Here is a 20,795-nt window from a genome sequence, read left to right as displayed (position 1 = left end):
TCTTGGGGGACTAAAATTCCTTTTCAGCAATATCAGATTGTATCAGATTATATTGAAAAAGGTAAGTAATATTACACATGGATGTTACAGTTGCAGTGACATGGATTCAAGTATTCAGGGTACTAGAAAAACAACCAATTGTATGAAGTTTGATTACACAAGACTTGCTTTGCATAAGGTAATTAACAACAGGGTGATCAAAGCCATTTTTTCTCCTGTCCTATTTTCACCTGAACTAGCATGACATTATGACACTCTCAACAACTAGAGAACAAATAGTTTAGGCAGGAATTAAGTGTGGTGGTAGTTATTACACTGCTGTGAATTTTAATTCATGTTCATACTGCAACAGCTGTTTGGATATTTAACAGTTTGTTTAGGGCTGTGACGGGGGGTCTACTCCAAGAACTTGGAAAGTAGTTAAGGGCTGCACTCTTCCATGATATTAATGGAGGACGTACAGGGTCTGGGATAGGTGCAGAAGGGAGCTTGGAGTAAGGGAGGGAGTTTGGATGAAGAAGGCAGTTCTGACCTGGGGCACTGGACTGGGGTGCAGGAAGTTGGATTGTGACCTAGGGCAGGGAATTAGGGTACAGGAGGAGGTGCAGGGGTTTTGGTTGTGAGTTAGGGAGGAGGGGACTGTGATCTGGGGCAGAGGATTGGGGTGCCAGGTCTAAGAGGAGATAGAGGTTCAGTAGGGGGCAGAGGATTTTGGTATGTGGAGTAGGGGGCAGGAATGAGGGGGCAGAGTGTTGGGGGAGGGGAAAGGCTGGGATGCCAGAGTCAGGCTCTGGTCAGGAGACTTACCTGCCAGCAACCCAGCACTTTCCTGAAGCAGCCTTCCTGCCTGCCCCATCCTTGCACAGGCTGCAGCCACGTGCTCTGTGAATAACTACAAGCCCCAGAGGGAACGGGGTATGGTGCTTCTTGGCTGCTTGTTATTGAAACAGACAGCTCACATTGGATAGTTTCTGGCCAAAAACTGGCCAGTGGTATGGTGCTGGGGGCAGGAGCAGCTCCTAAAGCCTTCGCCCCTCTCCTCCAGGCTCACAGATTTTAAAGCATAACCACCCAGCAGCCACGTTTCTGAGTGGCGTGTGAGTGGGGTGAGGCAAATGGAAAGCCTGCCTGGGACTCCCTGCTGCATCTGTGGGCTGGATCCGGTGGCTTGGCAGAATGAATCCAGCCCATGGGCCATATTTTGCCCAGTCCCAGTTTAGGGGAAAGGGAAGGGATAACAGACTCTTGATCCATGGATTCCCACTGATAGGTAACCAGAATAAATCCATGGTGTAGACCAATGTTTCTCAAAGTGGTCTGCGGATCCCACTCTGAGAAAGCTGCTAACTGACCACTTCAGTTTGTTTATTTACCAGCTCTGCAGTCATGGAAGCTCGTAGGCTCTCATTAGCTCAAGTTCACCTTTTGCAGCCAAGGGGAGCCATGGGGCGAACCACAGCTAATGGGAGCCACAAGGCTCTGTGGCTGCAGAGCTGGTAATAAACAAACTGGAATGGCCAGTTAGCAGGATTCTCAGAATGGATTCACGGACCAATTTGAGAAACACTGGTGAAGAGAGATTAGCTAAATCGATATCTCTGTTTGTTTTCACAGACTATTTAGCAAAGTTTGAAACCATATTTAAGCAATTTTAGCTTGTAGTAGATTGAAACTATGTTTAAAACTATATAAAGTAACACTATTCCTCGAGCAGAAATGGGGCAAAGCTATACAATTGGGTTGAGATTTGGATTTAAGGCTGCATTTTTTATTGTCACAGTTAAGGGTTGTTTGGTTTGGGTGGGCTCTTTACTAATTCCTGACTCGATTATTTTAGTTCCCATTCAGGCACCTGGATGGAGTTGTCAGACTTTTAGTAGTGCTCAGCAGCAGCTAGCTGCACAATAAGCACTTACTTAGCTTACCAGTTTGAGTTTTGGTTGGATTTTTAAAATCTCCATGGGCCCCGCAGCTTTTTATTTCCACTGCCAGTATCTTCCATTAAATAAAGTAGGCAACTCAGCAGCAATAAGAAGATGGTAAAAGTCACACGGGTTACCAACAGTGCACTGAAAGCTAACCTTTTCTAACTCATTTTTTAGAATTGCTTTGCTTTGTTTTTGTTCATCATCTAGGTTGTGCAGTAGGTTATTTGTACATCTTCAAAATGAAAATAGTTATAATGGACAAAATGTCAAAGTTAAGTTAGAAACATAGCAATTGCTTGATACTAATTAGAGGTTGGCTTAAATTGTGAAATGTAAGGGCTTATAACCTTTCCAAAAGTCAAGGTTACTTAGCATTGATACTTATATTATAACCTTGAGCTTTTTCGTTAGCCATGTAATTAGGTTATATGGACAAATACCCAAAGGATGTGTACAATTGAGGGGTTTGCCATAAGTTAGGAAAGTACAAATATATGCCACACCTAACTCTGAAAGATTAAAAACATTGAAAGATTAAAAAAACCAGCATTATACTGGTATAGTACACACTTAGATAACTGTACTAGTGTCTGCACAGAAACTGAAGAAGACATTTATAACATCTTATAACCATTTATACCTCACTCTTGGGATTGATTCAAAGCCACAGTCTCTATAATGTATTACACTCTGACCATAGAAAATAAGAGAACAGCTTCCTTTTCCCTTCCCCTTTACCCTTCTGCAGGACAAGAGAAAAATCTCATTTAGAACCATGTTCTCTGCTGCAAGCACCAATGACCTCCTTGGCAGCTTCATTGATATATTTTGGCTAATAAACTTCAAAAGAGCCCTGAACCTCAGTCATTGTTGAAAACCAGAAGTGAACAGAAAATATCAATGCTCATAGACTGTCGAGTACTGACCTCTTGGACCCTACTGAAAACTTTCTCTCTTTTAATCATTGGAATAGGCCAGAGGTAATGCAGGCAGCAGAAACTTGTTCATTGATAAGAATCTTTCTCCACCTCAGTTTTGGAAACGATGGTTTTCTTTCTGGCAGATAAGATTATATCTAGTTAAGGCCTATTAAGTGTTACTGTTCTTTCAAGAAATATAACCACTATTTTTATCACAGGTTGTACCTCCAAAATCCGTGACTCTCTAATCCAGCAACATCCATGGTCTGGCAGACCCAGAGATGCTCCTGGAGCAGAGAGCCTCAGAGCTTAAGGTCAGGGCCCAATGATGCCAGACCAGAGAGGTCCAACCTGTATTACTGTATTGCCAAGAGGCAATGGTTCTTCCCTGAAGGGATTCGGAGGCAATAAGCACACAAATTGGGTGAAGGCATAAAGATTTTACTAAGCAAATATTAAGGTAAAGTACGATGCCTAATATTAGAATAAAGTACAATGAAGCAAATCTTAAAATAAAATACAGTACTTATTAAGCCTAAGCAAACCTTAGAATAAAATGCAATGCTTATTAAGAAAGTACAATGCTTATTAAGCATAAGCAAACCTCAGAATAAAATGCAATACCTACATCTCTTCTGTTGCCGGGAACCCCCTGAAGAAGGACAGCGGACGGACCCCAGTGGCTGGTACGTAGCACCTTCTGCAGCTTCAGTTTACGCCGAGGTTCCAATGTTAGGAATATTCTCGGCCTTTATATACTGTTGGATCTACCGTAATCACACCTGTTGTTTTGAGAACCTAACAAGATCGTTGATACATTGCTTATTTTCCCAGATCCAATAATTAGCTTGTTGATACTTTGCATATTTTCCCAGGCCAAATAATTAGCATTATCAGGTGGGAAACATTCAGCATAAATAGCTATGTGATCTTCCCAAGCGCTCCTGCATTCCCATGCCAGATGGCTGACCTTGGGACATGTCCCAGAACTTGTTGAAAGTCAACAGTGCATTCCTACACTGTATCATCTTCAGCAAACAGCTAACTGTTTGAGAATAACAAAAGAATAATAAGAAGCGAAAAGCACAAATGGCTGCCTGGAGCATCCAGGCCTGTAAGAAAATGCAGGCATAAAAGGAACAATTGTGGTACTCCACCTACTTTCCTCGACTTCACAATCGTCTTCCGCATTTCTATTACAATTACATACATGTATAAGATACCCATCAATAGATGTTTGTACCAGAAGCATATAAGAACATGAGAATGGCCATACTGGGTGAGATCAAATGTCCATCTAATCTAGTGTCCTGTCTTTTGATACTGGGCAATTCCAGGTGCCCTGAAGGGAATGAACAGCACAGGTAATCATCAAGTGATCCATCCCCTGTCAACCTTTCTCAGCCTCTGACAAACAGAGGGTAGGGACACCATTCCTACTCATCCTTTGATGGACTTATCCCCATGAATTTATCTAATTAGTTTTTGAACCCTATTAAAATCCTGGTCTTCACAAAATCCTCTGGCAAGGAGTTCCACAGGTTGACTGTCCCTAACAATGATCACATAGCACATAAATTGCTAGTCTAAAAAAAGAGAGCAGGCACACGACTTAAATGTTAGGCTGTGTCTACATTGGCACGATCTTGCGCCAAAGCAGCCACTTTTGCGCAAAAACATGCTGCCTGTCTACACTGGCGGGGAGTTCTTGCACAAGAACACTGATGTTCTAATGTGTGAAATTAGTGCTTCTTGCGCAAAAACTATGATGCTCCCGCTCAGGAATAAGCCCTCTTGCACAACTGTTCTTGCGCAAGAGGCCAGTATAGACAGGCAACATGAATTTCTTGCTCAAGAAAGCCTGATAGCTAAAATGGCCATCGGAGCTTTCTTGCACAAGAGAGTGTCTAAACTGGCACGGATGTGTTATGTCGTGAGGAGTTTCACAGTATAGGAAGAAATCAGTGGAAATGCATTGAGTAGTTGCAAGTGTCCATTGTATTGCATAGCACAGAATGCACTAGCACAAGCCCAGACTAGCTGGGCTGACCCCAGTGACCTACTCAGTTACTATAACAACAAGATCTATATCTATAACCCCAATACACAACAGGATGCTCTTGCGCAAAAGCACATCTCTTGCGCAAAGGCACATGCCAGTGTAGACGCTCTCTTGCACAAATACTTTAACGCAAGAACTCTTCCATTAAAGAGTATTTGCGCAAGATCATGCCAATGTAGACGTAGCCTTAATGTTTTCTAAAAGCCTGTCTTTACTAGAAAGTGTAAAGAAAGTGATCTTACTTTGTTCTCTAACAGGTGCCAGACAGATCCTTAGGCTTTGGAGCACCTCCTTGACTCTATTTGAGCCTCCCTATGGGTGCAGTTGTTCACCTGTGTGGATTAGCATGCAGGATCACACAAAGTTCACGTAGTGTGGTGCCTTGTGGGAGAGAAATGGGGAAGAAGGACCTGCTCCCAAGTACTCCCTGCAGCTGACTCCCATGTGTGTGATCCAAGAATACTGCCAAAGGCATGGTTATGAAGTAGCTCTGAGAACTGGGGTCTGGACAATTTAAGCCCCTGAATTTTACTTAGATTAGATCTGTTAGCCAGAGCAAAGTGTGGCAGACACATGTGATATACTCTTGTCGGTCTGCCTAATGAGCTGGACAAACAAATTTGGGTAAAAAATGAAAAAGGCCATATGATAATCAGTGCCTTAATCTGCAGACTTTTGGGGCCTTGTCTGTAAGGTGAATGGGTCCTTGTCAGTATGGGGTTCCCCATGTCCCCGAGTACCCCTCCCCCGGTTTCCCTTCACCAAACCCACTCAGTCTGGTCAGTGTCTATAAGTTTATTACACTTAGGCCGCGTTACAAATGCGCCGGGGCCAATTATCTCCCGCCCCGATCCACGTCGCCTGGTATGCCGGCTCACTGGGCAGGGGAGAAGGGGGTTCGGGCCCGCCCTCGCTCCGAACCCCGGCCCAGGGCCCTAAGGTTCGGACTCAGGTCCGACCTAGCGGAAGGGGTCGGAAACCCCTAAACTCCTCCGCTCTCGGGGTCCACTCCCCGCCCTGGGCCACTTCTTCCCCCCTGTGTTCCCTACCGGGTCGTCAGAGGACCCCCGGGGTTATGTCTCACCCCAAGGCCTCCAAAGCTTGGGGTCTGCCTGACACCGACTCCCTTCTCTGTTCACCAGCCCCCCTCCCCACTGGACCGGCTCCTCTATTTAAATTGCCCGCCCGGATGACGTCCCGTCCGACGTCATCCCCCCGCGTCACTTCCGGGTCACCTGGGGGTGACGTCCCTGGTGACGTCACTACATCCGGCCCCTGGCCGCTCCGGCCTGGTCCTCCCGCCCTGCCGCCTGTTACCAGCCCTGGCGCTCCCCGCCCGAGACTCTCAGCAGCGTCCTGTGCCCGTGCCGCCCCGCCCCCGTCCTCTGAACACAGCGGAGACCACGGGGCTTCCGGAGGGGGCGGGTCCGACCCGCCACAGGGTCCTAGAACATTTATTTTCTCATGGCCTTAGTGGTTGATGTTAAACCATCTAACTCCAACCATTACTGTGGTGTGATAGGGTAAAAAAAATATTTTCCAGTTTGAACTCAGCTTATGAAATATTTCAGTGTCAGTTGTAATGGATTCACAAGAATTGTGAATACTTTTCCCAAGAAGATTGTGTTTGCCTTGATTTCCATTTGTGGTTTCAGAATCCCAACAGCGCAATCCTCCATCAGCTTTTTTATTTTTTAGTCCACATTACAGTGCTTGATTTCTTTCCAGAAGTATTGCATTAGCCCAATTGAAATTAAAATCCCCAGTGCATCTTGCCAGTGGTCACTTGAATAATCAGAAATGCCTCAAGCCACAATCCGCTGAAGACTCCTTATCATGTTACTCAGTATGCTGAACAAGTAACTACCTTACTGTATTCATTCCTGCATTCAGATTTGTAGTCCTGTCCTACATCTGAAAGAAACAACATTCTTAATGAAGAAACTGTAACATATTTCATATGCACATCATTTATGCACACTGTACAAGCCAAAACTGGACCCTGACTCACAGAACTGACTTTTCTGATGGTTTCATGGGGAAGAATAGCACCTGAAGCACAATATTATATTCCCGAGCTAAAAATAACTATCACTCTTTGTGAGACCTCATATATAATTCATATTTAGAGACTTATTCATTTGGCTATTAAGAACAAGAATGGCATTTTAGTGGATAAAAAGCTGACTTGCATTATCCTTAGAGATCTGAGCCAAAATTTTCAAATTTAAGTTCCTAAAGTTAAATTCTTAAAACCATATTTAGGCAGATAAATAGAAGTGGCCTGGCTTTTTTTTTCAAAAGTTGCTGAACATCTAAGTCTATGTCTAGACTGCAAGCCTGTTTTGAAAAAGAGCATCTAGACTACAAGCAGTACTTTCAAAAAAGCAAGCCGCTTTTTCGAAAGAGAGCACCTTTTTCAAAAGAGGGAGTCTGGATGCTCTCTTTTGAAAAAGCACAGTTTGCATTACATAGCACCTTTTTTCAAAAGAGCACTTTTGAAAAAAGGCGTGATTCCTTGTAAAATGAGGTTTTCTGTGGTCAAAAAACCTGCCGCATTCTTTTGATTTACTTTTGAAAGAACGTGGCAGCAGTCTAGATGCAGGGGAAGTTTTTTTTTAAAAAAAAGGCCACTTTTTTCGAAAGTTTCTTTCAACACAAATGGAAATATGGGTGCTCGACACTTCTGACCACCCACCCACTCTGGCCTCCCATATTTAAGTGCCTAAATATGGATTGAGGAGCCTAGCTTTAGGCATTTAGATTTGAAAACAATGGCTGTGACTTTTTAATTAATTTTGGAAAATGTGTATGTGCATATGTGTGCATGCACCTATTTTTTTAATCTTGGATCATTAATAGATTTTTTTAATATTTCCATTCCTTACTCCCTTGCCTCAGACCTCACGTATATCTCTTATTAAGTCTACAAAGAACAAAATGCTTACAACATTTCTTCTGTTGCAAGGTATTGATCTATTACAACAGTGAAAATGAATCTTGTTAGATTGACAAGTTAAAGAATTTACGAACCATAACTAAATGTGTGGTATGATGCTGGTAGGAAATGAACAATACTGAATTATTCATGGAGATTTTAAATTTTGTAATAAGCAAACTCTCCCTTTTCTAGTTACTGAGCTATTGCCCTTGTCCTCTTTCCCCTTGAGCCCTGGTCTACACTAAGACTTTATTTCAAAATAATGCTCCTAAGGTCGCATTTATAAGTAAAGCGTCCACACTACCAAGCCCATTATTTGGAAAAAATTGGCCACTTAATTCAAAATCTGCTTTTCATAGGAATAATGCTAATTTTGAAATAGTTATTTCAAAATAGCATTAGTGTAGATGTGCCGGTGCCAAGAAATAATTGGCCTATAGAGGCCTCTCACAGCTTCAGCTTTGACCACTCTGGCCACACCTGGTGTGTCCACTGCTCTCCTCCTTCTGTAGGGCTGTCGAAGTCCTGGCAAGAGGAGAAGGGCTTCTTGCACGTGGCCAGCTTTGAAAGCCCTGTGTGAGAGACCACAAACTCAAGTTTCCAACAAGCAACCCCAATGCTCCCTCAGATCCTCCGAAGGCTGCCAGTATGTCTGCTGCTCCCACGGCAGCCACTGCCCCGGAATGTAGGAGAGCTCCGGCTTGGAGAAGTACCCCTTTCTGTTGACGTAGTCTAAGGCACAGTGGTCGGGGGCCAGGATGGAGATCTGAGTGCCTTCTATGCCCTCTCCCCCACAGTTGGGGAAGCCCATGGCAGCAAAGCCACCCACAATGGGGTTGACGTTCAGCAGCAAGATGGTGCAGCAAGATGGTGTTTATAGCCTTGTCTATCTGTAGGAGCACAGCCCCAACCATGGATTTCCCCACACTGAACCGGTTTCCCACGGAGCAGTAGCCGCCCACAGAGTGATGATGATGCGCTTTTGCACGGGGATGGTGGGTAGCAGTCAATTGTCCTGTTGCCTGAGGGCAGGAGCAAGCCACTCGTAGAGCTCCAGGAAGGTGGCCTTCCACATGTGGACGTTCCAGAGCCATTGCTTGTCATCCCATCACTGCATGACCCTGTGGTCCTACCAGTCGGAACTGGTCTCCCTCCTCCAGAAGTGGCATTCCACAGTGTGCAGGGGACTGAGGATCATTTGCTGCAGCAGGAGTACCAGGACCTGGGCAAAGGGGTCCTGCTGTTCATGGTCATCATTGTCCTGAAGCAGCATGTAGGCAATCTAGATGAACTGCGTCATGAGGTGCAGCACGAGGACTGTGAGGCTGGCACTGCTTTGCAGCAGCTCCAACTCCATGTTGTAAGTTCTGTGGCATCTGCACAGGCAACCAGAGCCCATGGTGTGAATTTGGTGTCCCACGAAGGGGTGGGCAATGGGGGAGTGGCATGTGAGACGTGACTTTAGAGTGGAGCCCCTTTAAGCATGTGTCTCAGCTAGCCTCAGCAAGCAACCACAGGATGTGTCCACCCTCCTGGTGCCCTCCCCAGCGGGCTTGGGGGACTTTAAATCTGAATCAAACTCCAATTAGTGTGGATGCACTATTTCAAAATAATTCTGACCTATTTCAGTGCTGCCTTATAGTGTGGATGCGCTATTTTGAAATAGTTATTTCGGGAGTTATTATTTTGAAATATGTTATATTGAAATAATTTCCTAGTGCAGACATGCCCTTAGAGTTTTCCTCCATGTTCATGTACACAATGTTGCCAAGAAATTCCTTCTCTATCCTTGAAGTTAAACACCAGCTACTACATATGCCCTTTTAAGTACTACATCTTGAACAGAATTGTTAACAGGCATTAGTTGGTCTTTGACCCATGCAGGCTGTTAAACAATAACAAGATATGATGTTTCAATTCTGCCACACAATGTAAGTGATTTCCAATGGGGGTGGAAACAATGTCATATGACACCCAAAATTAAACCAAGTGATGCAGAATTGAGCAATCATAGATAACCTAGTATTTTTTCCCTTGGGAGTTATGAAACCAAGAAATACAGAAAAGGATATGCTCATAAATTTAAATCTTACTCTGCTTGATGAACAGCTAAACACATGGGCTGTGTCTACATTGGCACCCTTTTCCAGAAAAGGGATGCTAATGAGACCAGTCGGAATTACAAATGCCGCGGGGGATTTAAATATCCCCCGCGGCATTTGCATGAACATGGCTACCGCTTTTTTCCGGCTCGGGGTTTTGCTGGAGAAAAGCGCCAGTCTAGACGGGATCTTGCGGAAAATAGGAATAAGGGATCTTCCGGAAAAGGGTTTATTTTCCACAAGATCCCGTCTAGACTGGCGCTTTTCTCTGGAAAAACCCCGAGCCGGAAAAAAGTGGCAGCCATGTTCATGCAAATGCTGCGAGGGATATTTAAATCCCCCGCGGCATTTGCAATTCCTACTGGTCTCATTAGCATCCCTTTTCCGGAAAAGGGTGCCAATGTAGACACAGCCATGCTGTATTGTACTGCCCGATGTATGCAGGCACTTTAATAAGTGCAACAATTTTGCTGAAGTCAGAGTTTCATAATTAGATGGTAAAAAAAGCAGGTTGATTAAAACAAATGGTGCATAGAAGGTATAGATTACTGTTCTGAACTGAAAATTCATAAGCTGCACGAGTCTTACATTTAAAAAAAAAAGAGGTCACAGGTTGGAGCCAACACGTGAGATGCAGATAATGAGCAGGAACTCAGTCACAAATGATGATAAAATCTTGGAATAAATAAGATACTGTGGTGCTAAGCAGTGATGTTTATAAAAAATGGCAAGGAAGTATGAGAAATCTATGAAGCATTTGTTCTTTTTAAGATAAAATGAACTTATACTTAAGGTAGAATTAACTGTTTGTATAGTGGATATATATGAAATATTAACAGTACACAATAGAGAGAGGTGGAACAAAGAATGATTATTCGAGCCAATAGCTCTCCACGGGCATGTCTACTCAGCAGGGCTAAGGCTGAAATAGGTTACACAACTTCAGCTACGTCAATTGCATAGCTTAAGTCGAAATAGCTTATTTCATTTTTTGGCGCTGTCTACGCAGCAGGAGGTCTGAGAAAGAGCACTCTTCCTCCCACTTCCCTTACTCCTCATGAAATGAGGGTTACAGGAGTCAGAGTAAGAAGTCCTCCAGCTCACCATTATTTTGACCTTATGTTAAAATAGCTGCTTGTAGTGTAGATGCACACTATGTTATTTTGGAATAACATCAGTTATTCCAAAATAACACTGCTGTGTAGACATACCCCTATTGGCAAAGGCCCTGATTCAGAAAAGCATGTAAATACCTGCAAAACTACTTCATTATCCATGTTCAAATCCCTCCTGAAAACTTTCCTTTAATACAATGCCTACAAAAGACTAGACAACAATTAGTCTGCTGTTTAGGGATTTTGGAACAATTTGAATAGTGGGGGTGCAGAGAGTTACTGAATCAAACTGTAAATGCTGTATAAGTGGAACCTATTTCAAGCCAAAGGATGTGGCAGCAGCCCCAGCACTTTCTCAATGATTGACTGAACAAGAAGCAGGACTCAGTGGACTTCCTAAATTCAAAAATTTAATATTATTTTATTTTTAGTCACAATAAGAGAAAAATGGAAAGATGAAATAATGGACAAAGTTCCATGTATTCTGCTTGTATAAATAGTTAAGATTATTTTAAACTCATCTGCTGAAAAATGTAGCAGATACAGGCAGTCCCCGACTTACGCGGATCCGACTTATGTCGGATCCGCAGTTACGAACGTGGCTTTTCTCGCCCCGGAGGACACGGACTGCGGGACCTCGCGGTCCCGCCGCCCGTGTACTCCGGAACGAGAAAAGCTGCTCCGCATCTCCCTGGTCTGCAGACCAGGAAGACACGGAGCAAAGCCGCGGAGGGGCTCGGGCAGCCGTCCCGCAGCCCCAGCCCCTCCGCGGCTTTGCAAAGCCGCGGGGGAAGCCGGCGGCGGGACAGCCCAGCCCCTCCGCGGCTTTACAAAGCCGCGGGGGAAGCCAGCGGCGGGATAGCCCAGGCGCGCCTGGGCTGTCCCGCTGCAGGCGTGCTCCAAGGCTTTGCTCCCCGTCTCCCTGGTCTGACCCCCCGCTGCCCGCGTGCTCTGCGGCTTTGCTCCGCATCTCCAAGGTCAGCAGACCAGGGAGACGGAGCAAAGTCATGGAGAACTTGGGAGTCCCCACCCCCATCTCCCTGGTCTGCTGGGAGGGGGGTGCAGCTAGTGCCCCTCCCCCCCAGCAGACCAGGCTTTTCTTGCCTACCCCTGGGGTAGAACAGCTGGGGGCTGCCGGGTTGGTCCCGCAGCGCTGCTCCGGACCAACCCGGCAGCACCCCAGCTGCTCTGCCCCAGGAGTCCTGATTCAGCCGCTGCTGGTCAGTTTCAGCAGCGGCTGAATCAGGACGCCTGAGGCAGAGCAGCTGGGGTGCTGCTGGGTTGCTCCAGAAGCGCCGAGGAGCCGCACTACTGGAGCAATCCAGCAGCACCCCAGCTGCTCTGCCCCAGGCGTCCCCAAGTCAGCCGCTGATCAGTTTCAGCAGCAGGTGACTTGGGGACGCCTGGGTTTCTTAAGTTGAATCTGTATGTAAGTCAAAACTGGCGTCCAGATTCAGCCGCGATTGAAACTGATCAGTTTCAGCAGCGGCTGACGCCAGTTCCGACTTACATACAGATTCAACTTAAGAACAAACCTACAGTCCCTATCTTGTACGTAACCCGGGGACTGCCTGTATACTTAAAAGTAAACTACAATGGAAATTGAAGGTAATGCATACCACAGCTTCTCCAAGAGGTTCAAACAGTATCTTTGCTATGAGGCAGGAATTCACCTCATTTAAACTATCTGGGAAGTTGCATTCATTATGTAGAGAGAATAATGAATATAATGGTACAGTCACAAGTCTGATATAATTTGCTACTCATCTCCTTTGCAGCCCAACTCATATTGCACTACTGTTCACTGTTTCCAATTTAGGATTACTGTTACTCAAAAGAAAACAAACACACACAAGTATTTTGAGAGAAACAAATAAAAAGCTCATTTATAACGATAATTGCACTGCACCTTCACAATAGCATCCTTGGAAACAATGCAATGTAGATGTTAGGAAAAGGTAATATTATTCATAGCAATTTAATTTAGTTTTCATCTGCTCTTAAGTTATGGTGCAGAAGCATTACCATATGCTGTGTCTGTTATAACAATGTGCTTTATAGGATGTTGAAATGTTGAGTCTCTACTCTTTATAAATACATTTAACACAAGGACACAGATATAGCCTCTGAAATTAGGGTTTTTACAAGTCACATATAGGACATTGAACTGTAGAACAACACAAAACATTGGTACACAGTGTCATGGTTAAAATTATTATATAAACAACTTGTCTTGAAAAAAGAAGCACACAGCAATAAAATATTCTTAAAAGGGCCATATTTGTTATTCTGTATATGAAATAGAATACTGAGGAAAATGCAGTCAATGAGTGATGTCAATTTCCTGAACAATTAGAAATGTTGTCTTTGGTGGGTTATTTTTGTTAGATAAATATTATGTATGCTATGCAACTTTTGACTGTTTCTTCTCATTAAATATTTACATATACCTTTACCACAAATAACTAAAATATTAGGCGTGTATCTGTGAGTTCAGTCTGGTGACTATAGACTGTAAATGATAACACCATATACAGAATGTCTAATACTAATGCATAAGCTCCATGGGTGTTAAACAGCCTATAGGTATAGGCTGGAGCCTATAGGTATAGTAACATGCAGATTCCGCTCTGAGAAATAACTGCTGGGATTCATATTGTAGATATAGATGCAAAATGTTCTAAAATTACCTTAGTTAACAAATCATTACTATGAAGTGATACTATGTGATTTTGGTAAGGTTTTATGCTGCCCTTTGTTGTAAGTCAAAGAAGTTCCATAACTGCCAACGGATACTTAAGGAGAATTTTCAACTACTGAGAACATTGGTAAGTTTAGCTTCTGCTGGAAACTCTGTCAGCTCTGAGCTTTTTCTCAGGCTTGCAGTGAAATAACCCTGCCTGTCCTACTATAACTCATAATTTGGAATGAATTTATTCTGTCTGGCACAAGAACTTATAACTTAGGGATGAGGCTGGATCACATGGTATAAATTGTTAAACTCTTGTTAAAATATTGTCAAATCACATACAGAGGCATTGTTTGCTCTCTGTTTATGATGGAATGGATTGTTCTCTTCCATTCTGCCTTGTTTTATTGGTAGATGAAGTCTGCCCCACTCCGTATGACTGAAATCTAGTCCTCCACTCCTCATAGATCAGGCCTAGGCAAAATGTGGCCCATGGGCCAAATTTGGCCTACCATGCCACCACATCTAGCGGATGCAGCAGGGAGCCCGAGGGAGGCTCACTGCTTGCCTCACTCCACCTGCATGCTGCTCAGAAAAGTGTCTGCCGGGCCATTTCTCTTTCAAAACTTTGATCCTGGAAAGGGGAGGGGAGGAGAGAGGTTTCAGGCATTGTCCCTGCCGCAGCACAATCTGATTGGCCAGTTTCTGGCCAAAAACCAGCCAATGAGAGCTTCCTGTTTGAATAAAAGGCAGCCACGAAGCACCATTCCCATTCCCCTCAGTTCCTAGTTATTCACAGATGCACATGGTCCTGCAGCTTGTGCAGGTGGTTGGACAGACAGACAGGCAGACAGGCAGGCAGGCAGGCAGGCAGGCTGCCTGAGAAATGTGCTAGGCTGCTGGCTTGGAGTCACACAGGTAAGTCTCCTGGCCAGGCTCTGCCTCTGGTACCCCAGGCTCTCCCTTCCCCAACCATCTGCCCCCTACTCAACATACTCAAACCTTCTGCCCCCTCCTTCACCCATATCCCCTCCCAGACCCTGAACCCCAATCCCATGCCCCAGATCACAATCCCTTCCTACCCTAGATCTTAACCCAAACCCCTGCACCCCTCCTATATCCCAATCCCCTGCCCTAGGTCACAGTCCCCTCCTGCCCTAGCTCACAACCCAAACCCCTTGTACCCCAGCCGAGTGCCCCAGGTCACAATTGCCTCCTTTACCCAACCTCCATCCCAGACCCCACACTTCTTCCATTAATATCATGGAAGAGTGTGGCCTTTGACCACTTACCAAATTCTTGGAGTGGGCCTCCATCAAAAATTATTGCTCACCCCATCCTAGATCCTGGGGTCATTATAGGAGGACAAGTCCATACATGCAGAAGTCTTGTATTTCTGCACTGACTCTGGAGACCTCCTCGCCTCTTCAACCCCTTAGCCATGCAAATCTTAAAATTTGGTCTTGATTTTGTGTGTTTCAGACAGGAACACTTGGTCTGATTCCTTCTTCATGTCTCTGTGCATATCCAGAAAAGGTCTTCCATGATTTTGCTGGACTTCAGCTACCTTAACTGGACTCAAGCTCATCTGAAGAAATGGGTTTTGCCACAAAAGCTCATGATACTATATATATATTGTTGTTATTCTCTAAAGTGCCACACAGGACTACTCCTTGTTTTCTCATCTACTTCAGTTGTTCCACAGTTGTCTCCAACCACTGGTCTGGGACATTTGTTCTGCTATAGAGGTTACTACACAGGAAAGTAAAAAGACAGTAGTTAATAACCATAGCAATACTCCATCCATCCATTAATATACAGAATAATAAGGGACTAGATAAAAATGTGAATTCATTTTCAAATTCCAGTAATTTCTTGCAAAGCACTTTCACCTTGGACCAGAAATAACAAGGATATATAAGCTTCAGAGGGATAGCCTAGTTAGTCTGCAACAGCAAAAACTTAAAAAAACAACTAATAGTCTAGTAGCACCTTAAAGACTAAAAAAACATGTAGATGATATCATGAGTTTTCATGGGCAAAACCCACTTCTTACTCTCTGGTCATCTGAAGAAGTGGGTTTTGCCCATGAAAGCTCATGATACCATCTACATGTTTTGTTAGTCTTTAAGGTGCTACTAGACTTTTTGTTGTTTTTTAATTTTTTCAAGGATATATAGTTAGGGTCCACCCACAGTAATGCAGTTGAGTAGGAATATCAGATTATGGCAAGAATAGTTGTAGTGACATGGTGAGGAAGAGAAAGAAGGGGGCTGTGTGTGGTCAGTGTAAATGTACTAATAAATGTTATTTGTTGCAGTCAGTGACAAGCTTTAGACATTCCTTTGCAGACAGATCCAACAAGAGGAAGAGAGGCAATTTTTGAGACAGAGAGGGGAAAGTCTTATGAATTTGCATTATTTATTTGCATAGATGATTTCAGAGTGCCAGTTCTATGAAAAGGAAGTCTGTATGAGGGAATGGGAGTATACATTTGCCACAAAGTATGAATGAAAGACATACATTCTTTCTTATAGAGAGGTTTTTGGATTAATTGGTATTTCTATGAGATTTTTAAAAGAGTATCTGTACTTGACAATAGGCTGGCTATGCTGTGTAATTAATCCTTGAACTTGTATGGTTTGTGTCACTTCCTATAGCATAATCTGCCTAGGACTGTTTTTCATGCATTAGTTAAAAAGATAGCTAGCATGAAACTTGGTTGCAATTACATAAGAGCAGCATGTTACTTGGGTGCCTGTGGCTGGCACATAGACCAGAGATAAAATGTAAAAGTAAATGCTTTGGCCAGAGCATTTAATATGAAATTCCTTACAATACAATTATTTTAATTTATACTTTTTTATGTTATGTTTTTTCCTCCTTCTGCCTACTTATCTGCCTTTCCAGCAGAGCCTCATAGTACAAGCTGATCTGGGAATTTTAGTGGCAGCTGTGGGAAAAGACAGCCATGGGGATGTACAGGGAAACCAAATGGGGTGAGTGAGGCAAGGACTTGACAGCTGTCACTTGTTCTGAGGAAAGAAGTGAAAATAGGAACCAGGGTGAACACTTTCATCCTCTTTTGACCCTATAACATCATATAGCATATGAATTAGGGCTATTGAAATAGCTTTCCTGGCCCTAAGCCTGCAATGTCAGTCCCTATCAATACTTGTAGGAATAAGAAGCTGCATAACTGATGTAGATGGCTCCTTATCAGATGATTCCACTTCCTGACAAGCTTGTTCATCTCTCCTGTAGCATCTACCCCCTCATTCCTCAAAAACAGATCATGAGACATGGGGGGATTTCAGAGTTTCATTCTTCATCCTCTTGGTTTACCTGATTCATGGCTCTCTTTGAATCTCATCACTGTGCTGTAAAGCCACCTTTGTGTTACTCTTCAGATTGTAAATAGTCATTTGTTAATTTGGCTCTGATTCTGAAAAAAATTCATGTGAGTAGTTCCATCATCTTCACTAGGACTACTAGATACTCACACTGTGTAAAATTAAGCAAATACTTTAGCTTTGCAAGATCTGGGCCTTTGTTTGTAATGCCTTGCTCCTCAGTATTTGCCTTGTTTGATTTGAGGCATATACATTAATAATATCTTTTAAAACAGGTTTCTAACTAGATGAAATTGCATTATGTTAGTAACATTTGCCAATCAATAGACCAGAGTGATTGACAGGTACAGATTCTTCAATTATTTAAAGTTTGATATAATTCTAAATGAATGTAAGTACCATGCAGGAAACCAATAAATGTTTTGATATGCTTAGCACAAAATACTTCATTACACATTTTAAAATGTGGCGATACCACACACATGTATGGTAGATCTGCAAGAGATTTCATGCCAGTTGTTCAGTGTTCTCACAATGTAAACAGACAATCAATCATTCTTTGTTTCTGTTTTAAAAGAATAGTTTGAAACCTGATTCATGCTGAGTGTTCTTACTGCCTGTTCCTTTTTGTACTAGTACTAGTAAAAGTTTAATAAAAAAAATGGTGCCTTGTTTTTTTCCCACGGCTTTAAGAGTTTAACTATGGTGCTCTGTTGCGACTTGTGAATTTCCTGGTAGGTGTAGGGATTGACAGAAAGCTGCCTAAAAAGACTTGGACTCAATGGGGGTAAATAGCATATCAGTCTATTTAGCAATTGAAATTGTGTAGCAGAGAAAAATACAGAGGAGGAGAAAATACAGAGGAGGTGAAGTTATCAAAGCCAGGAAGCATGCCTTTATGTCAATTTTGGGTGAATTTACCAGTTTCCTGTTCAGCTCCCTTGGTAGAATCCAAGGCCTTGATCCTGTAAATGTCTTGGAGAGGCTGGGTGCCTTCACTAACCGGAAGTCACTTACAGGACCAGGGACAAAGGTTGTCTCTCTTTTATGTGGGCTTCTGGTATGCTATAACACAAGAATGAGTGGTCTCATTTTCCAAACGCTTTAACAAGGAATTTCCTAATGTAAACTAAATCCCCATGAATGAAACTGCTTTGCAGTGTCAGCATAACCCTGTTTCTTAAACTGTCATTTGTGTAGATGGTGCAAAGAGCAGAGCATAGGTGTGTGAGCAACTGGTCTTGCCCAAGTGCACTCAGTCATCTCCTAGCATCAGAACGGAAGGGCCATGTTCCTGAGCACATTTACAATTTCTGATTCCAGACTGCGTCAACAGTCCACCAAACCCAGCGTATATTCTATGCTTAGCGCTTCATGTGATGGCCAAGAAGGCCGCCAGGTCTGTCCCCTACCACAAAGGGAGAAAGGTCAATACTGTGGGAGAGGGGCGACTGGTGAGCAGGAGTCCTTTGGAGAGGCAGGAGTTTTGTGTATTGGGGGGTAGCATGTCTCCCACTTTTCTCCTGCCTGTCTCCTGGATTCTGAGCTGGGCTCCTCCTCTTCTCCCTGCCTCACCCCTCATTCCTCAGGGAATGGGCTCCTTCCACTGAAGGTTTTTCTCCTACAGTGTATGCACAACTGCGCCTCTCCCCAATAAGTAAGGGCTCCCCTTGCTGGGTGTGTGTGTCTCCTCCCTCATCTCCCCCCCCTCCATAAAGCTATGTGCTCCCCAGACTGGGGGGGGTCTCTCCTCCCTCATCTCCCCCCCATACAGCTATATGCTCTCCAGACTGGGGGGGGGGGGGTCTCCTTCCTCATCTTCTCTCCCTCCATGTAGCTCTGTGCTCCCTAGGCTAGGGGGAGGGTCTCTCCTCCCTCATCCCCCCCCTCCCTCCATGTAGCTATGTGCTCCCAGTGGGGGGGGGGGGTCTCTCTTCCCTCATCTCCCCTCCCCCCCATACAGCTATATGCTCCCCAGACTGGGGGGTGTCTCCTCCCTCCATGTAGCTCTGTGCTCCCTAGACTGGGGGGGGGGTCTCTCCTCCCTCATCCCCCCCTCCCTCCATGTAGCTATGTGCTCCCAGTGGGGGGGGTCTCTCTTCCCTCATCTCCCCCCCCCCATACAGCTATATGCTCCCCAGACTGGGGGGGTGTCTCCTCCCTCCATGTAGCTCTGTGCTCCCTAGACTGGGGGGGGGTCTCTCCTCCCTCATCTCTCCCCCCCCTGCAGCTCTGTGCTCCCCAGGCTGGGGGGAAGGGGTCTCCCAGTGCCTCCACGCGGGCTTCGGGCGCCTGCCCCGGGCTCGGTGGCGCTAGCAGCCCGCGGTGGGGCGGAGCAGGCGGCTGCCGGCTGCGGAGGGAGCCAGCGTGCGGCGCTCGCGTCTCCGGCTGCGCCCCCGCGGGAGGGGGAGACACCGGCAGCGCCGCTCCCCTCCCCCTCGCGCTGGGGCACTGCAAGCACCGGCGGGCTCCGGAGCGTCGCCGCCTCCCGGCGCGGGCCTGTGGCGGGAGCGTCTCCTCCCCAGCCGCTCGGCCCCTTCTGCTGCCCTGAGTTTCCCCGGGCGCGCGCTGCGAGATGCTGCTGCTGCACGCCCAGCTCCCGGCCGCAGGGGGGTAGCAGCTTCTGCCGCCAGGTCCGTCCTCCGCCAGGGCTGCTGCTGCTGGAGACGCGGGCACCACCTTCTCCCCGGCATGGGGCGGCTGCCGCGGGAGTGAGTGAGCGAGCGCAGGGCACAGCTCGCTGCCTGCATGGATGGATGTGTTCAGCTTTGTGAAGCTTGCAAAGCTCTCGGGGTAGGTGCTGCTCCCTTCCCTTAGCAGCCAGCCCTTGTGCGCGCCCCGCTGCGGGGCTGGCCCCTTGCTGCTGACTCCAGGGGCGAGGGGCATACACCGGGGGCGGGAGGTGGGGGGCAGAGCCTGCTCGGGGGCGCTGGCAAACCCGGCCGCCAGGGCTGCAGCTTTCCTCTTATCTGGCCCTGGTGCTGAGGTCCTGGGGTTGCGCTGGCGATGCCTTATGGGGCCACCCCTGGCACCGGCTGTGGGATCATGTAAAAAAAAATGTGTCCCAAGGCGGCTGCTGCTGCTAAGATAAAGCTGGGGCGGGGGGTTGTGGTGTTTGTTGTTAACTGGCGACCCGCGTTTCCAGCTGTTTGAAAAATGTGAATCCGGCGGGGCCCTGCCTCAGTTTCCTTTCAGGTGGCAAATAGCTGCCAGGCGAATTAGATGTAAAAAGAGGTCGACTTGGTCGTGATGGAAGAACTTCGGCTCGGTTGGACAGATAGCAGAGCCATATTTATAATAACACACACATACAGTGACAAAACGCAGCCTATTTAAGACTTCTTCACTTTTGTGCTGTGAAGTATGGTGCTCTGTTTATTGCGAGTCTTGCATAGTGTTAGCTACTCTCATGCTGTACAACATGTCAGACACAATAGGGGTGTTTTTAAAAGAGAAGCTGTGAAATTATAATCAGAATGGAAGTGCTGCCCTGTGTCATCACATAAGTGCCAGCCAGGGAATAAATGATTGCGTTTCCCCCTGCCCTTTTCTTATAAGATGTGTACACATCTGGTGTCTGTTTTTAAATATTTTTCCTTCCAGAGAATCAGAACATTTTTCTCACACTGTCAACTAAAAGTTGGCCTGTAGGTATGGAAGGAACTGCCGATAGGTAATCCTTCCG

At 45.4% G+C, this 20,795-nt stretch overlaps 1 protein-coding gene across 1 annotated transcript in view; it reads left to right on the top strand.

Moving 5' to 3' along the window:
- The first annotated feature begins 19,443 nt into the window (after positions 1 to 19,443).
- Positions 19,444 to 20,795, top strand: part of FRMPD4 (FERM and PDZ domain containing 4) — a 440,511-nt gene continuing 439,159 nt past the window's right edge. The window contains exon 1 of the mRNA XM_075914867.2: positions 19,444 to 19,903. Coding sequence (XP_075770982.1) covers positions 19,863 to 19,903 — 41 coding nt within the window. The 5' untranslated portion in view covers positions 19,444 to 19,862. The remainder of the gene's footprint in view (positions 19,904 to 20,795) is intronic.

The sequence above is a fragment of the Pelodiscus sinensis genome, chromosome 1, assembly GCF_052426305.1.
Source record: "Pelodiscus sinensis isolate ZL-2025 chromosome 1, ASM5242630v1, whole genome shotgun sequence".
NCBI classification, from domain to species: domain Eukaryota; kingdom Metazoa; phylum Chordata; order Testudines; family Trionychidae; genus Pelodiscus; species Pelodiscus sinensis.
Note: the sequence above shows the minus strand (reverse complement) of the source record. Positions and strands in the feature narration are given on the sequence as shown.